The sequence below is a fragment of the Lynx rufus genome, unplaced genomic scaffold, assembly GCF_022079265.1.
Source record: "Lynx rufus isolate CCGP_SWC_20201006 ecotype Redwood Valley unplaced genomic scaffold, mLynRuf1.p SCAF_15, whole genome shotgun sequence".
Lineage (NCBI taxonomy): Eukaryota > Metazoa > Chordata > Mammalia > Carnivora > Felidae > Lynx > Lynx rufus.
Window position 1 is genome coordinate 61,436,369 of NW_025814829.1, and position 24,107 is coordinate 61,460,475.

Sequence of the window (24,107 nt, forward strand, 5' to 3'; positions counted from 1 at the left end):
GCGTGCGGGCCGGCAGCTTCCCGCGGTGCCCCTTTGGGGGCCGATTCCGTTGGCCGCTACGACAGGATCAATCCTGTTACGCCTGCTTCCAAGGGAACGCGTCCCGCGAGACACGTGTCAGAAACCTGGGCCCTCGCTTGGGCGGCGGCGCCGTGACCTCAGACAGCGTGCCGAACTTCTCTGAGCTCCATTGTCCCCCTCTGCAGACTGGAGCTGACGCTGAACTTGCAAGGTGGCGGCGAGAAGCACGCAAGTTTCAAAGGTCAAGCGGCTGCCGCAGCGTCCTCCCGCCCCGTGGCTGCACCAAGGTCGCGGCGGGCGTCCGGACCTCGGGGCCTCCAGGTCGCCCCCGCCCGGGAAGGGGTCCCACCGCCACCCCCCCCACCCTACCCCGCCCGCTAATCGCCCAAAGCTGGCGGCCCGGCCACCCCGCCCCGCTCCCGAGAACCCGCACCGACGGGGACGGTCCCGGGAGGCGCCAGGAGTGCGCCCCGCCCCCCGCGCAGAGAGCAGCTGCCAGGAACTCGAGTATTAATAGGAACAAACTTCCTGGAAAGATTTTCTCGTCCCAGACGGAGGCCCCGCCCCCCTCCGCCAGCGCAAATAAATGCCCGCCGCGGGGTGGGGGTGGGGGGTCGGCGGCCGCGAGCAGGGAAGCCCCGCGCGGCTCGCAGGTGCCCGGGAAGGCGCGCCTCTTTGTGCGCCCCGCGGGGGCGCGCCCGCCCTCCGCGCTCGGCCCCGCGCCCTGCGCGCCCCCGCGCCCGCCCCCGCGCTCGCCTCCCCCCGCCTCCGAGGCCTCCCCGCGCCGGCGCCCTTCCCGGCCGAGCGCCCGCCTTCTCCGCGCGGCCCGGCGCGGCCCCGCGCCCTCGCGCGCGCCTCCGCGGCCTCCACGCGCCTCTCTTGCGGCCCCGCGGGCGGGACGGAGGACGGAGCGGGGGGAGGGCCGCCTGGGCCCTGGGCCCACCGGGGCCCGGGGCCCGCGGCTCCTCCTCCCGGGACAAAGCCCGGCCCGCCCGCGGGGCCGTGCGTCGTTCAGGGTCCTCGACACCACCCCCCCTCCTGGCGTTGAAAGCCGCGCTCTGCTGCTTCCGAGTTTCCGGATCCGCCCGGACCCCCCGGGCCCGGAGGCGGTCGCCGCCCCCGCCCTCTCCGCAGCCCCTTCGCCCGCAGCCCCGCCGCCCTCCCGCAGAGGGCAGTTCCGGCGCGCGAGGCCTCCCCGCCTCCAGGCCTCGGAAGGTAGCAGCCGCCCCCGGGTTTGCGCCAGGGCTTTCCCCGCCTGCGACTCCATCCGTTCGTTCAAAATGTGTATGCGGGGCCTCAGAGGTTCCAGGGCACCGTTCCGGGCACTGGGGATCGAGCGGAGGTTGTGATGGCAGAGACAGACGAGCCTCAGTGGAATGCGCCACATGTTGGCGACGAGGGCTAGGGGAAAAGCAGCAGGGAAGGGGGGGATAGGAAGTGTGCTCACAGGAGAGGTGGCTTTCAGGTAGGTGACTGGGGGGGCGACGGTGGAGTTTGAGGACAGGCCTGAAGGAGGCAGTCATGCAGAGAGAGACACGTGGTGGCCCGCCGCGCTCCAGAACCGCGGGGGGGAGAGGTGGAGGGGGGGCAGTGTGGCGGTAACAGCAGGAGCTGGGGGTGGAGGGGCACCAGGGCAGGGTCACGCGCTGGATGGCCTTGTGGGCCACCGCTGACTCTCTCCTGGGGGAGTTGGGAGCCCTGCAGGCTTGTGAGCGGAGGGGGGCACAAGTGTGACTTCTTTTCCAGGCAGCGTTCTGAGTGGGGAACAGACGGCAGGAGCCGCGCCCGGAGCTGCCGGCCCAGACGGAAGGTCCTCAGAACAAATCCCAATCCCAGGAGAGCCGACCGGGCGTGGCCAAGGAGGGTGACAGGGACAGGAGAAGTGGTCGGTGGGATTCTGGAAGTCTCTCGAAGGGCTTATGGCCGCGCCAGATAGGAGGTAGGAGAGAGGGAAGGGAGTCCAGGAGCACTACGGTTTGGGCCTCAGCAACCGGAAGACAGTCGTTGTCATTAACTGGGTCGGGGAAAACGCCTTGCTAGTTGTGGGAGCCCGGTTTGAACAGGCCGGGCCGAGGCACCCGTTTAGACACCCAGGCGCAGGGTTGAGCAGACACCGGTCCGACGGGTCTGCAGTGCGGAGATGCGCGGGCCGGACATAAATACGGGAGGTCACCACACAGCCCTCCTGGCGTTGACAGCCACAGTTTGCTGGGATTATCTAGCTCCGCGCTGTGGCCTGCGGGAGCCACCAGCCTCCTGTGGCTACTGAGCACTTGAAATTAGTGGAGGGACGCCTGGGGGCCCAGTCGGTTAGGCCTCCGACTCAGGTCACGGTCTCAGGTTCAGGGGTTCGAGCCCCGCGTCGGGCTCTGTGCTGACAGCTCGGAGCCTGGAGCCTGGATTCCGTGTCTCCCTCTCTCGGCCCCTCCCGCACGCGTTCTCTGTCTCTCAAAAATAAATATACATTAAAAAAAAAAAAACGTTTCCAATGAGGGGCGCCTGGCTGATGCAGTTGCAAGAGCATGGGACTCCTGACCTCGGGGTGGTGAGTTCGAGCCCCCGCCTTGGTGTCGAGATTACCAAAAATAAATTTAAAAAGTCCAGTGAAAATTTAGTGTCCACATTGAGAGACGCTGCAGGTGTTCAGTGCAAACTGGATTTCGAAGGTTTAGTACAAGAAAGTAAAGTATCTCAATAATTTTTATATCGAATACCAGGTGCCCCTAGGATTAATGTAGTCTTAAAATCAATCTCGCTGTTTCCTTTTTACGTTTCCAACCTGGTTCCTAGAAAATTGATTTTATTTTAGATTCTATTTTGAGAGAGAGAGAGGGGGCACAGGTGGGGAAGAGGAGCGGGAGAGAGAGAATCTTAAGCAGGCTTCTCGGAGCCCTGCTCGGGGCTCCATCCCGTGACCCGCCATCATGACATGAGCTGAAGTCGGGAGTCAGACGCTTAACCGACCACCCAGGCGCCCCGAGAAAATGCTGAAGGACACATGCGGTTCATATTAGGCTTGCGTTGGACAGTGTCCATCTAGGGAGGGACTTGGAGAGAGAAGGGGTCCACGGACTGACTGAGCCACGGACCCCCCATAACACAGCCAGTCAGAGGGAGGGAAAGCCTGCAGGAGCGGGGAGCCGGGTGGGAAGGCGGGCAGGTGTGGGGTCCCACAACCCCCTGAGAGGGTGTCGCCAGGAGGACGGAGTGAGCATCCTGTCCCTTGTGGCAAGGTCGACGGTGAGGACTGAGCACGTGGTCCAGCGGCCACGAGGTCACTGCTGAGGTGGCAAGAGCCTTGCTGGAGGGGCAAGGAGGGGAGTCCAGGGTGGGTCGAGGAGGAAGGGGGAGGCTCACGCGCGCACCACCGCAGAGTTTCGCTGTAAAGGGAGAGGAGCGGGTAGCTGGGAGGGAGGTGAGCTGGAAAGCGCTCCTGTGGCCCGAGAAGTGGGAGAAATGGTGGCACTGTCCCTGCCGCCCGAGGTGACCGGTGGAGAGGGGACAGCGACTGGAGTCACGTCCTTGAGGGGACAGAGAGCAGAGGCCTTCTGTGGGGCGTGAAGCGTCCACAGGACCTAGGGCGAGGCAGCGAGCTGGGGCCTGGCGGTGGCCGGGCGGGTGGCCAGATGGGTGGGTGTCCGGATGGGTGGCCCGGCCGCTGGGTAGCGCTGTTCCAGTGCTGCCGGAAGCCACCTGATTTGCCCCTAGGTGGGTGTGCCCCCCCTCCCAATCCTGCCCGCCTTTGTTTCTCCTCTGAGATTTGAGTCCTCTCTACATTCAGTGTGGGGCTCGAACTCACAACTCAGCTCAAGAGCGGCCTCCAGAGACTGAGCTGGGCGAGGAGAGCTCATCTCTTTGACTACAAAACAGGGAAGTAGCCAGGGGAGAAGGAAGTGGCATTTCTCCTTTGCTTCCTGTGCACCCCAGGGCGCCCCTCCCTCCCCCTTTCTCCTCTCCCCTCTCTCTCCCTTCCTCCTCCCCTCCCCCTCCTTTCCTCCCCCTTCTTCCTCCTCCCCTCCCTTCCCCCTTCGTCCCCCTCTCCTTCCCCCCTCCCCTCTCCTTTCCTCCTCCTTCCTACCCTTCCCCCTCCCCTCCCTTCCCCTCCTCCCTCTCCCTTCCTCCCCTCTCCCTTCCCCCATTCGGGCAGAGCTGGCCCCGCCCCGCCCCCAGAGTTACTTCCTCTTCTCGGGCTGTGGGCGGGGCCTGGCGCCCCACTGGACACAAGAAACTTGGTCCTTCCCATCCGCCTTCCGGGAGCGTGCTGGGGAGGGGTGCGGCTGGCAGTCCTCCATGTGAGGATCTGTGCACCCCAATGGGCGCCGCCCTCGCCGAGCCTGGAGCCCCTGCCTCGCGCCTCACTGGCCACCCGCCGTCCTACGACCCTGGGTCCCGGGGCGCTGAGCAGAGCCCAGCGCGGTGCCCGGTGCCCGGTGGTCGGTAACGAAAGGAAGCTGGGACTTGGGAAGAAGCGGCGCCTTAACCTAGCACCGGCCTGCGTGGTGGGCAGAGTCCCCCTGAGGGTGCCCTGCGCTCTCCCACCCCCAGGGTCCTGGAACAGTGGGACTGGGGCGAGGGCAAGGCTTGAAGAGATCCGTGTGGGCACTTTTCCTAAATGGATCTGACCTCGGACCCCTTTAAAATGCTTGTTAGTAACACCCGAGGCCGTGAATGTCCCGGGGAGGATTCGCTCTCTGGGAACTTCTCCCCAGGGGCTCGTATCAGCCAGTTCAGGGGCCCCGGATGCACCTGCTCAGGGGCTGTGCCTCTACCCTCCCGGCTTGCAACGCACCCGCTTCAAGGGTGGGCAGTTACCGGAGGACCGGGAGGGCCTTCGGGTGAGCCCGCTCGTCCTAGGCCCCCTGGCCTGGGCCGGGGGCCTGCCTCTGAGGCCACATCTACCCAAAACACCGGCCCCACCCTCCAGGGTGGACCCGGGGTCACCTCCCCTCAGCCGTGGGCTGCTCTATTGACTGCAAGGTCGCACACACGTTAGGGGTGGGAATTACACCCGTCTGGCAGAAAGATTCTTCTCTTTCGAGTGGCGCTGCAGGACTCTCGGGTGCTGTTTAGTCATTGCCCACCCGAGCGGGGAGTGACGCATTTGTAAGCCTTGTGCCAACACGGGCAGGGCATCACTGCCAATGGAATACCGACTCCCAAAGGCCTCCCTGAGACTCATAAAGCGAGTCCACGGGGAACAGCGACTGAATCTGCAGAGAGATGATTTGCACAGAACGTTTCAGGGGACCGTTGATTAGCACCCAGGATCGTCCTGCGTGTGGAAGTCAGTGAATGAAAAGTTTATCTGACGGGCAGGCTGTGTTTCAGGAAGACGCGGCTCGTGCGACACGACGTCAACTTGAACGGAGTTACGAGTGTCTATGACTTTGCGTAAAAAGTCGGGAGGCAGGGACTCCAGGATGGGACGGCAGCCCCACGGTTACAGGAACCCGGGCTTCACCATTTAATTCTCGTTTAATTCTTCACCGTTCTCGAGGCTGCCTCGTGACACAAGATGGCTGCTGGCATTCTGACCCTTGCCTCTCGGTTCCGGGAAGGAAGAAGGCAGGAAGGACCAAGGGGGCTCAGTTCCCCATCGGCCCCAGCAGGTGCCGGGAAGGAGCCCCGGGAAGGAAGCCGCCAGCGCGGTGTGGCCACTCACGGCGTCCCAGAATGTCGTCCACCGCAAGGTGACCCGTGCTGGGTGTCTGCAGCAGAGAGAGAGCGCCGTGGTTCCTGGCGGGCTCCCTGAGCCCAAAGCCCGCATTTCTGTCCAGCGGCCGGGCAGGGGGAGGGAAGGGAGGCCAGGGCCTCTCCTGGAGCCGAGTCCTGCCTTGTGCTGGACGGCCTTCCGAGAAGAGTCTCTCTGGGACGGTGTCACAAGTTCCTGGCGGTGTCCGAGCATCTGGACACGCTGAGGGTCACTAAACCGACGGGCCGACAGGTCCCGAGGCTCATCCTCACCACCCCCCCCTCCCCACCCCCAGGAGGCAGATGAGCCTAAGGTTCACCTGGGTTGCAGAGTCTCGGGGACACGACTTGTTTTCCAGGACGTGAAATGAGCCTCGTTTCTTGGTGTTCCTGTGAGTTTTACTGAGTCCAGGACGGATCTGAGACACCGTAGGTCACCAGCCTCTCGGTCTGTGTGTGGGGGTGGCGGAGGGTGGAGGGAGGTTCCCCAGTCGGCTCTCTGGAGACGGGGCCTTGCTGCGGTCTCTGACCACAGCAGTTTCGAGAAGCCAGTGCTTCCTCTGGGTGCCCCCCAGGGAGCCCCTGCAGCACGTCAAAGAACAGCGCACCTCCCACCCAGCTGCCCAGGAAGGCGCGGCCTTGTGGAGTCAGGAACCTGGACCCCAGGATCAGAGGAGGGTCGCCATTTCTTGAGCACCCACCGTGTCTGTTCTAGACACTTGACATCTTTTTTTTTTAATCTTTTATTTATTTTGAGAGGGAGACAGAGCGAGAGAGCGAGCAGGGGAGGGGCCGAGAGAGGGAGAGACGGGATCCCAAGCAGGCTCTACGCCATTAGCGCAGACCCCCATGTGGGGCTAGAACTCGCGAACCGTGAGATCGTGCCCTGGGCCGAAACCAAGAGCCGGACACTTAACCGACTGAGCCCCCCCCCCGGCACCCCGACATCTATTTCTTTAATAATAACTTTATCGGGGCGCCTGGGTGGGTCAGTCGGTTGCACGGCCGACTCCTGACTTCAGGTCATGATCTCACGGTTTGTGGGTTCGAGCCTCGCATCGGGCTCCGGGCTATGGATGTGGAACCTGCTTGGGATTCTCTCTGTCTCCCTCTGTCTCTGCCCCTCCCCTGCTCAGCCTCTCTCTCTCTCTCAAAATAAAAATAATAATAGTAATCACTTTATCGAGTCGTATTTTCCATGTTGTCTGATTCACTCATTTCGAGGATACACCCCAACCAATTTTTAGTAGATCGCCCAGCCGCGCGCCCGTCACGGTGGGTGGGTTTGTAGAGTGCGTCTGTGGCGCAGATAAGATCCCTCACGCCCCTTCTCTGTCGCTCCTGCTTTCTTCCTGCCCCAGACAAGCACTCATCTATTTTCTGTCTCTATAGATTTGTCTTTTCCGGACATCTCACATAAATCAATTCTACGATGTGCTGTCTCTCACGTCTGGCTTCTTCCCGGTGCAGAATGTTTCCAAGGCACATCGTGGCACAGCGTGGTGTCGTTCCTGCTTCTCGCTGGGGAGGCCGGCTGGCCCCCGCTCCGCCTACCCCTCCAACCAGTTGACGGTGTTTCCAGTTTTTGACTCTTGAGTAACGCTGCTAAGAACGTCTGTGTGTAGACAGTTCCACTGTGTTGTATTTCTAACCCTCCCGATCCTGTGTCGTGGGTATGATCGTCCTTGCTTTGTGGATGAGGACACTGACGATGACAGAGACTCGGTGACGCATCCACGGGCACACGGCTGCCATATTTTATCCGTTCTAGGGAGTCCTTTTTTCCCCCTTATTCTTCTGTTTCTGAAACCGGGATGCATCTTATGGTCAGGGCCTTGTCATAGCTATTTGGCAGCTTGTCCCCCTGGGGGACGTGGCTCGTGAAATGTTAGTATGTTTTGCAGTCAAGGGTTTGGAAGTTTGTTGAGATGTCGCACTAAGGGTCACGCTGAGCCAGGATTCTTGGTGGCAAGTGACAGAAATGCAACTTGGGGAGGAATGCACTAGCCCGAGAGTCGGGCAGGAGCCTGGGAACAGGTGGGGGAGGAGCTCCGGGGACTCGGCACCGTTGGGTCTCTGTCCATCTGTCATCTCTGCTCGGCTTTGACAACAGGCTCCCTTCCCCCGTAGGGCAGCCCCTCTTTAGAGTCCTGCGATTAGGTCCCCTGCAAACTTCCCTCCCTGCCTTTGTGGGTGGATCGTAGGGAAGGACTCTGATTGGCCCTGCCTGGGCCACGTGGCCCTCTCTGGCCCAATCACTCAGGCGTGGGGAATGGGGTCCTCCACACAGCCCCACTCAGTGCCACTGCAGACCGCCCAGACTGAGGGGTCTTTCGAAAGACTAACCGAAGCGTATGGTTCATTTATTGTGTTGCGAGGTAATGTTCTCAAGAGGTTAATTACACCTCCCAGAACTATGTTGTTTGAAGGCTTTAATAAAGCAGTGAAATATGCACGTAACACACGAGGTGCAATTATGCTTAAGCTGCTCATCAAGTAGAGATTTGTTTGCAGACAGTTCCCTAACAGAAACAGGAAAGAATCGTTTAGGATTGGCCACGTTGGGTTTAAGCCCCACGGCACCGGCTCCTCGGTGTTTACCGAGCCCTTTGAACCGCGTACCGTGGCCTCCGCGTCTCCCCCGAAGGATCGGGCGCCCTCCCGCGTCGGCCCTGTGCCTCTCCTTCCTTTATCTGGACTGCCCTTGGCCCCACTTCGTCTGTCCGGTCTGGCCTTCGATTTCGGCCTCTGTCTCCGCAGGACCCTTGCTCACGGCTCCTTCTGAAGGCTCTCTCTCCGCCTTCCGATTTCCCGCGGCCCCCTCGGTGGCACCTGCTACGCGGGGCTCCCCACAGCAGGTGAGTGTCCAGCTATGTTTCCTGCCTGTGTGTTTCCTGTCCCATGTTAAGGAAGCAGACGGGCTCTCCTGTGCCCTGCGTCTCAGCGACGGTCAGCTCACCGGGCTTGAGACACTCACTTCCGGCATTACTTGGGTGGAGGCTAAGCCGGGGTCACTGAGAAACCCCGAGACAGCGACTCAGGCAAGATCGCGGTTTCTTTCCGTCCCAGGCACCGACGCGGGGAGAGCAGAGCGGCTCGCGACGGGTCCGCTGCTGTCGTCCTTCAGGGACCGCGGTCTCCTGGGTGCGGTGGTCCCTCCACCCCCTGGAGGGGTCGTAAGGTCAGCCCATCTGTGTCCCAGCCCGCGCGCGGGCACGTGCCCCAGGCCTGACGTCCGCAGACGCGTTACATCCGCTCACACCCCGTCGTCTGGGACGGAAGCAGGCGGATGTAGCTCGCTCCCAGGGATGCGGCCCAATGTGGTCCCGCGGCACGGGCTAACCTGAACTGGGCCACGTGACTGTAGAGGAGGGGAGAGGGTATCGGGGACACACCTGGCAAGGTAGTGAGTTACCACCTTGTCCTTTCTGGCCTTAGCTGGGTGCCCCGGTGGGGGGCGGGGGCGACACGTTGTGAGGCCCGCAGGAGAGAGCCGGGGACAGAAGAGGGGTCCTGCTGTGGTTGCCTGTTCCTGCAGAATGAACGCCCCAGGACTTAGCGTCAAGTTATTTTGCTCACAAATCTGCTATTTGGGCAGGGTTTGCCGGGGACAGCTGGTCTCTCCTCTGTGGCATCGGCTTGGGCCTGGACTCAAAGGCTGGGGGCGGAATCACCGAGAGGACGCTCGATCACACGCTGCTTGCTGGCTGGGACCTCAGCTGCACCTGTGGCCACGCACCTGCACGTGAACCTGCCACGGGGCTGCTGGGATTTCTCCCCGCCTGGGGCCTGGGCCCCGCGAGCAAGCGTCCTTCCCTGGAGAATAAGTATGTAAACTTTAAGTTTCTAAATTTTATTTATTTTGAGAGAGACAGAGACAGCGTGAGTGGTGGAGGGGTAGAGAGAGGGAGAGAGAGAATCCCAAGCAGGCTCCACGCCACCAGCGCAGGGCCGGATGCGGGGCTCGATCGCACAAACCATGGGATCGGGACCCGAGCGGAAATCAAGAGTCAGAAGCTTAACCGACTGAGCCACGCAGGAGCCCCTGAAATAGAACCTTAAAAAAAGAAAGAAAAAAAAAAACCAAATAATTAAACTGACCTAAAAGATAAAGGGACCCGTTCGTGCGTAGTTACCCTAGAGAAATGAAACTTTATATTCACGCAAAACCTGTACAGAAATGCTCACGGAAACTTCCGGAAGTCCCCGAAGCCCGGCGACGCGTGGTCAACCACAGTCAGGATCAGATGGTCCTTCTTCTGACTCAGCCTCAGAAGGTCAACGGTAGCCCAGTGCTCCGTCAGGTACGCACGGTCACCTCACCACGGGGGCATCTCATCGTCTCACATCGTCACAAGATTTGGGGGGGGGGGCGAGCACAGGACAGTAAGATATTCTGAAAGCAAGAGAGAGAGAGAAAGAGAAACCGTTTGCACATACCTGTTATTACAATACATTGTAATAATCGTTCTGTTTGATCATTAGTTACTGTTGTTCACCCCTCGCTGTGCTTAGTTTAGAAATTAAACCTCCTCGGAGGTGTGTGTGTACCAGTCTGGGTGGGGCTCAGAACCAGCTGCGGTCTCAGGCGTCCCCTGGGGGTCTTGGCAGGCGTGCCCCAAGGATAAGGGGCGGGAGACGGCTGTCTGCAAATTCAAAAACCGAAATGCAGTTGTGCTTTCCAACAAGTGATGCTAGAACAGCTGGACATCCGCATGCAAAAAAGGGGACGCGAGACACAGACCTTCCAGCCTTCACCAAAGCGAACTCTCACGGGATCCCAGGCCGAAATGTACAATGTGGAACTAAAATTCCCAGAAGTTACCCTTAGGAGCATGTCTAGCTGACCTTGGGTCTGGGGACGGCTTTTTATTTTATTTTTTATTATTTTTAAATGTTTTTAATGTTTTTTTTTTTTTAATTTATTTTTGAGAGCGAGAGACAGAGTGTGAGTGGGGGAGGGGCCGAGAGAGAGGGAGACACAGAATCCGAAGGAGGCTCCGGGCTCCCAGCTGTCCTCACAGAGCCCGACATGAGGCTCGAACCCACGAACTGGGGGATCACGACCTGAGCCGAAGTCTGTCGCTTAACCAACCAGCCAGCCAGGCGCCCCTGGTGACGGCTTTTTAGCTGCAGCATCCAAGACGTGACCCATGAAAGAAATAATCGAGAAGCCGGACTTCATTAAAATTAAAACCTTCTGCTCTGGGACAGAGATGCTATCAAGTGAACGGGAAGAGAAACCCCAGATGGGGAGAAAATATTTGCAAAAAAGACGCATCTGATGACATTAAAAAAAAAAAAAATCAATGCTTCCTAGTATAAATGCTCTGGAATTTAGCAGAGAAACTATAATTTGGGAATACGATCTGGTGGAACGTCCTCATAATCATGTGCCGTGTATTCCTACCTAATAATTACTTCTCTATTTCTCGACTGGAGGTCTTTCAATAAATAAGAATTTATCAAGGGGTGCCTGGGTGGCTCAGTCGGTTAAGTGTCTGACTTTGGCTCAGGTCATAATCTCGGAGTTCGGGAGTTCGAGGTTCGAGCCCCGCGTCGGGCTCTGCGCCGATCTCTGCTTGGGAGCCTGTCTCTCCCTCTCTCTCTGCCCCTCCCCCCTCTCAAAATACATAAATATTAAAAAAAACAATAATGATGGTGGACCCATAGCATGTACAGCCCAAGCATGAACCCTAAACTGCGGCCTTCGGGCGATTGCGATGTGTCAGCACAGGGTCACTGACTGTAGCAAATGTCCCACTCTGGTGGGGGGGGTGGGGGTTGACAGTGGGCTGAAACGACCGAGGCCGTGCCTGTGTGGGGCAGGGCTGTAGGGGAACCCTTCGTACATTTTGCTTAATTTTGCCGGGAGCCTAAAACTACTCAAAAATGTAAAGCCTAGGGGCGCCTGGGTGGGTAAGACGGTTAAGCGTCTCAGTTCAGGTCTTGATCTCAGGGTCCTGAGTTCAAGCCCTGCTCTGGGCTTTGTGCTGAGCAGTGAAACCAACTTTAGACAGATAGATAGGTGATTGATAGATGATAGATAGATGATAGAGAAATGAAAACAAAGCCTATTGGGGTACCTGGCTGGCTCAACGAGTGGGGGATGAGACTCCTGATTTCGGGGTCATGAGTTTGAGCCCCATGTTGGGTGCAGAGCTTACGTAAAAATGAGTAAGAAAGCCCGTTGAAAACAACGAAAAAATAAATAATTAGATAAAAAAACATTTAGTATTAACTTAATAACTGAGCAGTGCAGAGGTGGAGAGGGCTTCCAGAGGTTTCTGACGTCACCAGGGCCCTGGCTACTTCTCTCTGCCCCTCTCTCATTCTTCGCGCTTCTGTTAGCTTGCTTCCCACGCCGACGTCCCTCGCGCGGAGCAGGGCTCACTTCTGTACGCAAGGGCATCCTGATGGAGAAAGAATGTTTTTACCCTAACATTTTATTTATTTTTTTAACGTTTATTCATTTTGAGAGAGAGAGCACGGGCAGGGGAGGGGCAGAGAGAGAATCCTAAGCAGGCTCTGCACTGTCAGTGTGGAGCCTGACGTGGGGCTCGAACCTACAAAACCGTGAGATCGTGACCTGAGCTGAAACCAAGAGTCAGATGCTCAATCGACCGAGCCCCCCACCCCGGGCGCCCCAAGTCCTGGAATTCTTATGGGACGTGTTTAGTTTAAATGCCTCCTCGTGACCCGTTTCCTTGGTTGAGAGACGACAACGTGCCCCCGGCTTCACCTGCGGTCACTTAGAGACAGCTTCAGGCTGGGTTTGATTTAGGGGCGCAGCTCCCCCTTTTGGGGCCTGGTTTGTTGCTGTTGCTGTTTTCTGCCTCGAATCTGGTTTCGACACTCGTAACTTTCCTCCGAAAGCTGGCTCCCTCCCGTGGTCACGGCGAAGTCATCAGCACCTCTTCTTTGGCCGTGGGGTGGGGGGCTGCGTACGTGTGGGGGGGCACCTGTGGAATCTGTCTCCAAAGAGGGAGAAATCCTCATTGTTTTCTCAGAAGGTCCCATCGGGGGCGCCTGGCTGGCCGGGTGGGTGGAGCGTGCGACTCTTGGTCTCCGGGTTGTGAGTTCGAGCCCCACACTGCGCGTGGAGATTACTTAAAAATAAAATCTGAAATGCAAAAGTTCCCATTGTATATCCTCTCCACTGTCATCGGCTCCAAATGAGTCACACAGGCCCCTGCCCCGAGCCCGAGACTGTGCCGACGTGGGGACTGTGTGGGCAACGTTGGCCCCGAACCTCGATGTCCACCTCCAGAGCCTGGACACAAGGCAGCTTTCTGCTGGGGGCGAGGGGACAATGGGTCCTGAGGGAGTGACCCCACGGTCACCTAAAGAAGGCCACCGGGAAGGGTCTCCCACACCTACTGCCGTGTAAGAAACCCCCCAAACTTGGTGGCACAAAACAACCATTTGTCTTGAAGGCAGACGGTTCCTGCGGGGCGGGAGTTTTCAAAAAGAAAAAACAAACCCACAGAGTTCGAGCCCCGCGGCGGGCTCTGTGCTGACAGCTCAGAGCCTGGAGCCTGCTTCGGATTCTTTGTCTCCTTCTCTGTCCCTCCCCTGCTCACGCTCTGTCTCTGTCTCTCTCAAAAATAAATAAACATTAAATTAAAAAAGAATTTTTTTAGAACAAACCCACAGTGAGGCCGCTTGTTTTTACCCCGAGATGGCTGGGGCTCCGGGCTGGGGGTGACCTGGGTCCCGTAAGCCTCCGTCGCTTACGCCTGGTCCCAGAAGAGGGCTCTCCTGGGGCCCGGTCACTTCAGGGGCGTCAGATTGCCTACCCGGTGCCTCGGGCTCTCACAAGGTGCACCTTGCGTCACAGTCCGTGGCACAGAGTCACTTCCGCGGCTTTCCGCTGACTACAGGGGAGCCGTGGGTCCATCCAGGTTCAGGGGGATGGTAACTAGACCCCCCCCCTCCCCCGATGTGGGACTGGCATTAGTTCTAGAAGAACCCAGGGTGGCCCATCTGCCGTAACAGCCGAAATCAAATTTCTGCCCACCTTGGTGGCCAAGGGCCCAGTCAGATTTCAGCTGCTTCCAAGAAACAAGAACTGAAAAGTGCGGTCAAACAGCTGTGCCCGTCCTGCCCCCCCTCGCCCCTGCGAGCGTGTCCCCAGGGGGGACTGCAGGGCCCTGGGTATTTCAGGGAGCGTTCAGATGGAAACTTCTTATTTTCAATCAAGTATTTGTTTTACACACAAGGAGAAATACAATCAGTCCATCCCAGACACCACTGCTAAGCGTGAGCTTGCGATCATGCAGGTAAAAAATTGGGGGTCGTTGTAAAGAAATACAGGAGGCGAGAGTTTCGAGTGAGGACCGGAGCAAGCGAGAAGGTTCTGCGGCCAGGGCAGGGGGCGGGGCAAGGTCCTCTTCTGTTTGGACCGGGTGATGTAGCAGATCCGATAATCCTCGGGCCTGGGGGTGCCTTGGGGAGGGGTGGGGTGGGGAGGCTCAGTCGGTTGAGCATCCGACTCTCGATCTCGGCTCAGGTCATGATCTCACAGTTCATGGGTTCGAGCCTCACATCAGGCTCTGTGCTGACGGCGCAGAGCCTGCCTGGGTTTCTCTCTCTCTCTCCTTCAAAATAAATAAACTTAAAAGAAAAGAAAAGAAAAGAAAAGAAAGAAAAGAAAGGAAAGGAAAAAAAAGAAAAGAAAAGAAAGGAAAGGAAAGGAAAGGAAAAGAAAGAAAAGAAAAGAAAAGAAAAGAAAAGAAAAGAAAAGAAAAGAAAAGAAAAGGAAAATTCCTGTAACCAGCTGAGAGGGAAAGAATTCGGGTGTAGTTTACGGATGGTTCCGCAGGAATGGGCAGCAAGGGGACAGCGGCAGCCCTCCAGCCCTCGTCCAGGGAAGCCCTGGCGGACGGCGGTGACGGGGATCCTGCCCCGGGGACAGCGCTCCGAGGCACATTTGTCTGGACTGAGAGACGGCCAGAAGTGTGGATCCGCACAGGTCCGCTGGGGGGGGAGGAGGAGGGACTATGGTGGGCACTGGTGACAAGGAGGCCGGGGGAAGGACCCGACGGGTCTCTCCAAACGCACAAGGCATGTCAGGGTACCTGTGTCCCACGCGACTGCCCCCTGGAGGGTATCCACTGCCAAAGAGGCTCCTGACGGGTGAGGAAACTCGTCCTCTGGGCATCAGTCAGCGTCTTGTCCCAGGGACGAGGCAACCGAGCGACTGTGGTGGCAGGTGTGGGGCTCTGCGTGGCCTCCCCTCCCCAGTGCCGACGGGGCCACCTGCTGTCCCTGTGCCAGCGGCAGAGACCGACCACGCGGGGCCCGGCTGGCCTCCTAGCAGCAGGCTGATGACGCCGGTCCCTTCCCCTCGTGGAAGGGGCAGAGACTTGTCCCCCGCGGATTCTACCCAGATCCTGGACACGGAACTGCCCTTCCCGCCCGGAAGGCGCCCCCGGCACCACCACGCACGGGCCTGCCTCGCTCATGTCCTAACCTTCCACGCGACACTGCTTCCGATCAAGGAAGTCGCGTCACATCCGAAGCGCAGCAGCAAAGGGGCCGATGTCCCTGGAATTAACTGGTTTAACCACCCACTCATCACTCAGAAGCAACTGGCCTGATAGACTGACCCAGTTGCGGGACCTGTGGGGAGACACCACTTTGAAGGGTTCCAGCGGCGGCTGTGGAAGGGTTCCTGGCTTCCGGGGTCCAGCGGAGGCTCTGAATCACAGCCCGCTGTGTCGTGCCGTCCCTCCCGCGGCCACAAAACTCGGGCCTGGGCAGGAGGGGGCGGGAGAGCCCCAGGCACCCCACGCCTGGTCCCGAGACAGAAGCCACCGCAAGTGTCACAACGGACATTTATTTTAAAGGAGTCTTGGGGTGCCTGGGGGCGCTCCGTGGGTTAAGCGTCCGACTTGGGCTCAGGTCACGATCTCGCGGTCCGTGAGTTCGAGCCCCGCGTCGGGCTCTGGGCTGACGGCTCGGAGCCTGGAGCCTGCTTGGGATTCTGGGTCTCCCTCTCTCTCTGCCCCTCCCCCGTTCATGCTCTGTCTCTCTCTGTCTCAAAAATAAATAAACATTAAAAAATTAAAAAAAAAAAACCACAGGAGTGTTAAGCACGTAAGAAAAACTCGTTAGCTAGTAACCGAAAGGTAAGGAGAAAACCGTGAGGCCTCATGAAGGCAGCAACTGCTGGAAAAGGCCAGCCTCCCAGGGCTGCAGGAATTAGGAGAATGTGGAAACTTCTCACACAGGGACCTCCGAGAGGGCGCTACTCTGTGGGCGCTGAGCCTCGGCTGGGGGGTGGGCTCCTGAAAGGGGCCCCGTCCACGCGGGGCTAATGTCTCTGGGGATGCGGCCGTGTGACGAGGAGGCCAGACAGACCACGAACCGGGCTGAACACTTCAGACTGGGGGTGGCATGCCCGGGACCTGGAGGCCCAAGAAGGAACACGGGAGGCCCACGGGGGAGGAGTCCCCTTGGCCTCCTGCCCAGTGCTCCCAGTGGAGCCTGCTGGGGCAGCAGGAAAGCAGGAGGTTCGGACCCGGGCCGGGGCAGAGACGTCCAGGTACGGTCCCCATCGGTCCAGCCGGAAAGCCACCGCTCACCGGACCTGAGAGTGGGTCCGTGTCCGTCCTTAGCGGCCTCACAAAACCTACCGAGCATTTCACACCTTTCCTAGGTGCCGTATCTGGAGTCATTCTCCCGCCAGAATTGAAGGCGGTCAAGATTGCTTTGCAATTCTGACTCTGCCCCTTAATGGCTGTGTGATTGCGGCCTGTCATCTCACCGGCCGGCAGCTTCAGTGTCCCTGTCTCTGAAACAAGGGGGACAACGCTTATTTCCGGGGGGGGGAGGGTGGCTGTGAGGGCAGCGTGAAAGCTTAGCACGGTGCTTGGCTCGTGGTGGAGAAGATATTCAAGAACATCTCTGTTCACCCCGAATACGAGGCCAAATCTCCCCCTGAAAGGGGTTTGTCAACCATTTTCAACATTAGGTTCCTGGGTCCCCGGAAATCTGGGTCTCAGCCATTGTTCTTTACTCCCCCAGAGTGGGAAATACTTCCTTGGTGCCCCCCCTGCCCCCTGCCCCTGCAGAGGGGAAGGGAGGGAGGCTCTGGGGAGATCCTGGGCTGAGATCCCCAAAGGGAGGAAGCACCTTCTGGCTGGATGTGCCCTCTCCTTGGAAAAACAGCTTGATTCTGTCGGTTGGGGGGGCGGGGAGGGAGTCTCTGATGTACAAAATGGTCCTGTTAAGACCTCTGGGCAAGGCTGCCTTGCAGGTGATGCTTGTGCTGGGGTCCCTTCCTCCGGCCTCCCCACGCCCTCTCCCCAGACAATGGGAGCTGAGCCTGTAAGGCGCCCTTGCCCTTGCCCTTGGGAGTTTCCACCGTGGGACTGCGGAAGGCCACCTATATACCCGTCCACTTTCCCTGTCCCCAAGACTTGGCTTCTCCAGGACTTGGGATTCCCTCCTCCCCAGGGGCAGCTCCGCAGGCCTTGGGGTGACCTCCTAACCGACCTCTTTGCCGCAACTCCGCAAGCCTGGTTCCTAAGTGAAATCTGATCCTGAGCCCGAGCGCGGCCGGGTGTCTCTCTCTGGTCCTGACCCGTGTAAGCCCTGCTCACCGTCGGGGCGGTCGGGAATGACACCCTGGCCAAGCGCTCAGTCCCAGCCCCTTCCCTCCCGCGTGTCCCCGTAGGACGAGCCTTCTCCCGACCGGGGATCTGGGGGCCGCCGGGTCATCCTCTGTCCCAGCTCCTAGCAGAGGCCGAGCCCGAGGCCGCGGCCCCGCGAATGACGAAGCCGAACCCGGCGCAAGGGAGCCGGCGGGTAGGGGGAGGCTGGGGGCGGGGGCTGCCCCGGGGTTGCCCCCAGCCCCGCCGGGGGACGCGGCTGCTGGGGGCTCCTCCGCCGCCGAAGAGACCATTCTCTCCCACCTGCTCGGGACGCGGCGAGCACTAAGCAGCTTTGTCTTCCGAGGGGCCGCGTGCCGGGCGCCCTCGGCAGGAGGCGCGGCATTCTCAGGGCCGCGACTGCAGCTCGCGGGCCGGGGTCCCGAACCTGTGGCCGGAGGGGCTGCGGGGACAGCGAGCGCGCGTCCAGCTCCGGGCGGCCGAGGCCCACGGTCGCGGGGGAGACTCGCGCGGGGCGCGCTGCAGGGCGGAGCGCTAGGCGGGCGCGCAGCGGCCGGGACTCGGAGAGGCGCGATCAGGGGCGTGGCCTGGGACCCGGCGGGAGCGCGGGGGCGTGGTCTCGGAGGGCGTGGTCTGAGAGGGCGCGGCGAGACTCTCCAGGGGCGTGGTCTCGGGAGCTGCGCTTGGGAGGGGCGTGGCCCGAGGACGCCCCGGAAGCCGGGGGGCGTGGTCAGGGAGGGCGCGGCGGGATCCCGAGGGGCGTGGACCCCGAGGGGCGTGGTCTGGGGACGGCCGCCGCAGCCCGCGGAGTGCGGGGGAGAGGCGAGGGGGCCTGGAGGAAGGCGGGGGCTGGCCCGCTCTGCTAGCTCGGTGGGGAGGTCTCCGGGACGCCTGAGGGAGGGGAAGAGGGGGGAGGGGAGACCACAGGGGAGGGGAGGAGAGAGCAAGGGAGATGAAAGCAGGGGAGGCGGCCAGGGAGTGGAGGGGCGGCCGCAGGGGAGGGCTGGGGAGCGGAGGGGAGGAAAGGGCAGGGAAGGGAAGGAGAGGGGAGGGCAGGAGAGGGAAGTCCGAAGGGGAGGAGAGGGGAGGAGAGGGGAGGGCAGGAGAGGGAAGTCCGCAGGAGAGGGAAGGAAAGAGGAAGGCAGGGGAGGGGGGGGGGCAGAGCAGGGGAGCGGAGGCCGCAAGCAGAGGTCGGGAGACGGTTGCAGAAGCGCTCAGACGGGGAAGAGCCCCCGGTGCGCCCTGCGAACGTGGGGGCGATGTGCGGGGCTGGAGGGCGTGGAGGGCCGGCGTCCCCGAGCGGAGGTGGACGGGACCCCGGGGACCCCGGCTGCGCGGAGCCCTTGTCGCGCGTCCTGTCGTGTCGTGTACGCACCCCGCACGGCCGCCCTCCGCTTCGGGCCCCGCCAGCACCCTCTCCACGATCTCATCCGCTCACGACGCAAACCCAAAGAGGTGCCGTCCGGAACCCCAGGGTTCTTGTACCACGTGTCTTTTACGTCTTAAAAATGCTAGGTCCTGGGCGCCCGGCTGGATCGGTGGGTGGAGCGTGGGTGTCCTGATCTCCCGGTGGGGTGGTGAGTTCGCGCCCCGCCTTGCGGGTGGAGATTCCTCAAAAGAAAGAAAGAAACTTAAAAAAAAAAAAAAAAAAAAAAAAAGAGGCTCACTCCTAATAAGCCCCATGAAATCCCCTCGTGCCTGTCCCCGTGGTCCCTGTGTTTCAGACTGGTAAACTGAGGCTGGTGGAGGTTACGTGTCCCGCCCGCGGGTATGGGCTAGGCCGCCTGCAGGTGCCGCAGTGCACGCGTTGCTGACAGCAAAAGGATGCCACCTGGGGGTCCAGACACGACGGCTCCCGCGAAGCGCAACCAGGGACTCGACGGAGACGCGGACCGGGCGGGGCTGGGGAGGTGGGGACGCTCTGAGCCCGGGTTCTGCCATCTCTGCGGCGCACACGGTGGCGCTCGGCCCCGAACGTCCCCGGGAGAGCCAGGCGCGGTTAGGGCGAGCAGGTGTTCGGCGCTCCGAACGTCCTTCCCGCCGCTGTGACAAGTTGGGCGGCGGCGTCTGAGGCCTTGCTCCTGAGCGAGTGGTTGCCCTGTCCCAAGGTCCCCCTGGGGCTGGGGCGGTGAGCCGCCCGGCGGGCGTGTCCAGACCTTTCCAGGCCCGGGCCTGTAATATGTGTGTGTAATACGGCCATCTCCACGCACGTACCTACAGAGGTTCTGGGGTGTGTGTTCACTGCCTTTGTTGTTAAACTCCTAGAAAGAAACCTACTACCCGCAGTGTGCTTGTTCTGTGTCACTGTAGAGCTTGGACCTTTTCCCACGTCAGCATCTATAGGTTTCTCTGCCTTGTTCTGTGTAATGGCTACACGGTACTTCTTAGTATCACTCCATAAAATTTTATTTAGCCATTTCTCCACTGATAGACATTTGGGTTGCTCAGATGTCTCGGTTATACAAAACAGTGCTGCCATTTGTAGGTTTATTGTGGAGATGTTGGGGAAGCGTATTAAAACATGTGAAGAGGGGCGCCTGGGTGGCTCAGTGGGTTAAACATCCGACTTCGGCTCAGGTCACGATCTCACTGGTTGCTGAGTTCGAGCCCCGCGTCGGGCTCTGTGCTGACGGCGGGAGCCTGGAGCCTGCTTCAGATTGTGTCTCCCTCTCTGCTCCTCCCCCACTCATGCTCTATCTCTGTCTCTCAAAAATAAATAAACATTAAAAAAAGTAAAAAAACAAAACAAAACAAAACATGTATGGACACATGCTCTCTTGTGAACAGTGCAATTCTCTTTTGCCTTAAAAACTCGACGGGTCACCTTTAGCCAAGTTTTCTTCTTCTTCTTCCTCTTTTAAGATTTTATTTTATTTTGAGTAATCTCTACACCCAAGGTGGGGCTCGAACCTACAACCCCAAGATCAAGAGTTGCACACTCCACGGATGGAGCCAGCCGCGCGCCCCTCTTATCCAAGTTTTTAACACTATTATATATTGCATTCCCACACAGTCTGGGTTCTGTTTCTTGACTCTTTAGTTCCATTGATCTATTTGCTTACCTTCTGCAGGTATTAGTTTTACATCTTATACCTTTATAATATACTTTGACGTTTGTTTCAAGGAAGTTTCCAAAATTTCTTCTTTTTTCTTCAATTTTTTTTATCTTTATTTGAGAGAGAGACAGAGTGTGAGCAGGAGAGGGGCAGAGAGAGAGGGAGGCCCAGAATCCAAAGCAGGCTCCAGGCTCCGAGCTGTCAGTGCAGAGCCCGACGCGGGGCTCGAACTCATGAACCGTGAGATCATGACCTGAGCCGAAGTCGATGCTTAACTGACAGAGCCACCCGGGCGCCCCTAAAGTTTCTTAATTCTTGCATGCATATTTTCTCTCCCGGATGAACTCAGAATTAGCGCCAAGTTCCATTAAAAATCTTGTTAGAAATTTTGTTGAGATTGTCTCAGTGTGGAAGAATCTAAAATCTTTACAGTATTGAGCATTTCCATCAAGGAACATACATCTTTCTTGATTTAGTCAGATCTTTTCTATGGTCTTCAAAAAAGATTTTTTAAAAATAATTCTCACACACTTCCTAAGCTTATTTTTTGGTGTGTTATAGAGAAGTGGACATTGTAGATAGAATTTTTTACATTACAGTTTTTATGTTGATCTTATAACCAACAATTAGTTTCATTATAAGTTTGTAACTAGTTATTGGTAATGTACAGAAATTCTGTTGACCTTTGTATATTTTATAGCCTATCTTACTGAGATCTCATTAAAACCAATAATTTTGTGGGGCACCTGGGTGGCTCAGGCGGTTAAGCGTCCAGTCCAACTTTGGCTCAGGTCATGATCTCGCGGTTTGTGAGTTCGAGCCCCGTGCCGGGCTCCTTGCTGACAGCTCAGAGCCTGGAGCCTGTTTCGGATTCTGGGTCTCCCTCTCTCTCTCTGCTCCTCCCCTGCTCATGCTCTGTTTCCTTCTCTGTCTCTCCAAAATAAACAAACATTAAACTCTTTTTTTTTAAACCCAATAATTTTGTAATTGAAACTCTTAGGCTTTCAGGATAAGTATTATTTGTTAAAGATTTTTTTTTTCAACGTTTATTTATTTTTGGGACAGAGAGGGGCAGAGCATGAACGGGGGAGGGGCAGAGAGAGAGAGACACAGAATCGGAAACAGGCTCCAGGCTCTGAGCCATCAGCCCAGAGCCCGACGCGGGGCTCGAACCCACGGACCGCGAGATCGTGACCCGGCTGAAGTCGGACGCTTAACCGACTGCGCCACCCAGGCGCCCCAAGTATTGTTTGTTAATAACAATTTTAGGGGCGCCTGGGTGGCTCAATCGGTTAAGCGGCCGACTTCGGCTCAGGTCACGATCTCGCGGTCCGTGAGTTCAAGCCCCGCGTCGGGCTCTGTGCTGACAGCTCAGAGCCTGGAGCCGGTTTCAGATTCTGTGTCTCCCTCTCTCTGACCCTCCCCCGTTCATGCTCTGTCTCTGTCTCAAAAATAAATAAATGTTAAAAAAAAAACGGAAAAAAAATAATAACAATTTTATAACAAAACTAGCAGTGAATATTTATTGAGCATTTACTACGTGCCGGAAAGAGTTCCAAGCACTTGCCATGTTTTGATTCATACAATCCTCACAACCCCAACAACACATAGAAAAGACTCAGTAGCAAACAATCATTCTATTTCTCTTATCTTACAGGGAGAAAAACACCAACCAACCCGCGGTCCTGTTTTCCCTTTAGCTACTTTCCATCTCCCTGCATTTTAGGCAAAACTTCTGGAGTTCCCTATTCTTGCTGATTCCAATTCCTTTCCTCCGATTCTTTTATTTATTTTTTCAAGTCAGCTCTAAGCCCACTCAACGTGGGGCTCGAACTCACCACCCCGAGATCGAGAGCCGTGCGTTCCATCCAGCCGGCCAGGCGCCTGCGAGTGCAATTATTTTGACTGAAGCCCCGGTCTCTTCTTGAATCCACTCCCATCGGGTCTCGCGCCCTCTATTTCACCAAGACTGTTTTTGTCAAGATCACGATCACCTCCGTGTTGCCAATCTCCAGCGGACAACTCTCAGTTCGAGCCCCGCGTCGGGCTCTGTGCTGACGGCTGGGAGCCTGGAGCCTGCTTCAGATCCCGTGTCTCCCTCTCTCTGCCCCTCCCCTGCTCCTGCTCGCTCGCGCTCTCTCTCTCTCAAAAATAAAATGGCTCTCCTTTCCTTCAGGCAGGTCTTTTTTTTTTTTTTTAATGTTCATTTATTTTGAGAGACACAGCAGGGGAGGAGCAGAGAGAAGGAGAGAGAACCCAGGGCCTGATGCAAGGGCTCGAACCCACGAACCGTGAGATCGTGACCTGAGCTGAAACTGAGAGTTGGTTGCTTAACCAACTGAGCCCCCCAGGCGCCCCTACTTTATTTTTTAAATGTGTTTTACTTCTTTATCGTCTATTTCCCCCACGAGACTGTACTTTCCCCAAGAGGACTGGGGACGTTGTTTTGCTCTCTTCCGTATTCCCACCACAGCGCCTGGCGCATAGTAGGTGCTCCCTACATACTTCATGAATGAGGCATGGGAGACTGGGCAAGTTTTCCAAAGTCACACCGCTAGGAGAGTGGCTTAGAGTGGCAGTTCAGCTCCTGAGATCTTTACCAAAAAAAATTCTTTTTTAGTAATCTCCACACCCAAGGTGGGGTTCAAACTCATGACGCTGAGATCAAGGGTCACGTGCTCTTCTGAGCCAGCCAGGCGCCCCTCCAGAGCCTGAACTCTTTTTAATTAAAAAAAAATTTTTTTTTAATGTTTATTCATTTCCTGAGAGAGCGCACCAGAGTGAGTGGGGGAGGGGCAGAGAGAGAGAAGGAGACAGAATCCCAAGCAGGCTCCGCACGGTGGGCACAGAGCCTGACGTGGGGCTCGAACTCACAAACCGCGAGCTCATGACCTGAGCTGGAGTCGGACGCCTCACCGACGGAGTCACCCCGTCGCCCCCAGAGCCTGAACTCTGAACCACGAAGGCGTCCTGCAAATAATGATTTCCTTTTTCAAAAACATATTTTCTCCTTGACTAGAACTTTCCAAGAGACGTTTAATAGCGCCGAAAAGTGTTCACGACGACTTTAGGAGAATGCTTCTGGCCTAGGGTTTCGCCACTAATGTTATCGATTTGACTCCCCTTATCAATGGTGAAGGTACACCCTCCTGGTCCTGATTCGTTTAGAGCCCCACACCTAATGACATGAGGTTCAGTGGGGATCCGATCCAACAGCAGCCCGTCCGTGAAGGTCTCAGAAGTGTTAAAATCGGAAGGAAAGCGGCAACACCCCGTCCCTCTAGCGGGACTCCGGCCGATTTTCATACAGGCTTACTCTGTGCCACCCCTGGGGCTACCGTGGAAAGCTCGCGAAGCCTGGTTCTTGCAGCTCGTGTTAGCGGGCATGGCCAATAAAAAAGCGAACGAGGGCACTTCAGGTTTCGATGCATCCTCAGGCAATAAAGCCAAGGGGGTGACAAAAAGGCAGGTGGGCAGGGGTTTGGCTGCAGCCTAGTAAGCGACAGGTGGACAGACTGGAAGGCCAAGTCACATGGGGACTCATGAGCCCAGGAGTTTAGGTGGTAGTCAGTGTGCAATGGAAGCCATTCAATATTTTAAAAAAATGGGGGGGGACACCTGGGGGGCTCAGGTCATGATCTCACGACTCATGAGTTCAAGCCCCACACCTGGCTCTGTGCTGACAGCTCGGAGCCTGGAGCCTGCTTCGGAGTCTGTGTCT

General features: G+C 57.8%; 1 protein-coding gene and 1 long non-coding RNA gene across 2 annotated transcripts; one reads left to right on the plus strand and one right to left on the minus strand.

Annotated features, from left to right (window-relative positions):
• Positions 1–4,116: 4,116 nt before the first annotated feature.
• LOC124510296 (uncharacterized) lies at positions 4,117–9,625 on the plus strand. The gene is made up of 3 exons (XR_006961664.1): positions 4,117–6,141; positions 7,105–8,570; positions 8,782–9,625. It is a non-coding gene; the product is annotated as an uncharacterized LOC124510296 (long non-coding RNA).
• Positions 9,626–9,734: 109 nt separating this feature from the next.
• Positions 9,735–23,773, minus strand: LOC124509885 (vegetative cell wall protein gp1-like). Its single transcript, XM_047076477.1, has 3 exons — positions 23,725–23,773; positions 17,634–18,333; positions 9,735–10,108 (listed from the first exon to the last, which is right to left on the minus strand). The coding sequence occupies exons 1-3, from the start codon at positions 23,771–23,773 to the stop codon at positions 10,048–10,050; spliced, it is 810 nt and encodes a 269-aa protein (XP_046932433.1). The 3' UTR covers positions 9,735–10,047.
• Between the last annotated feature and the right edge of the window lie 334 nt (positions 23,774–24,107).

Coding starts and splice junctions, on each gene's coding strand:
- LOC124509885 (XM_047076477.1), bottom strand. CDS start 23,773: ATGCCCGCTAACACGAGCTGCAAGAACCAGGCTTCGCGAGCTTTCCAC. Junction 18,334..23,724: donor GGCTTCGCGAGCTTTCCACG/GTAGCCCCAGGG, acceptor TCCGCTCCCCAG/CCCTCCCCTGCGGCCGCCCC. Junction 10,109..17,633: donor GCTCGCCGCGTCCCGAGCAG/GTGGGAGAGAAT, acceptor TCTTGCTTTCAG/AATATCTTACTGTCCTGTGC.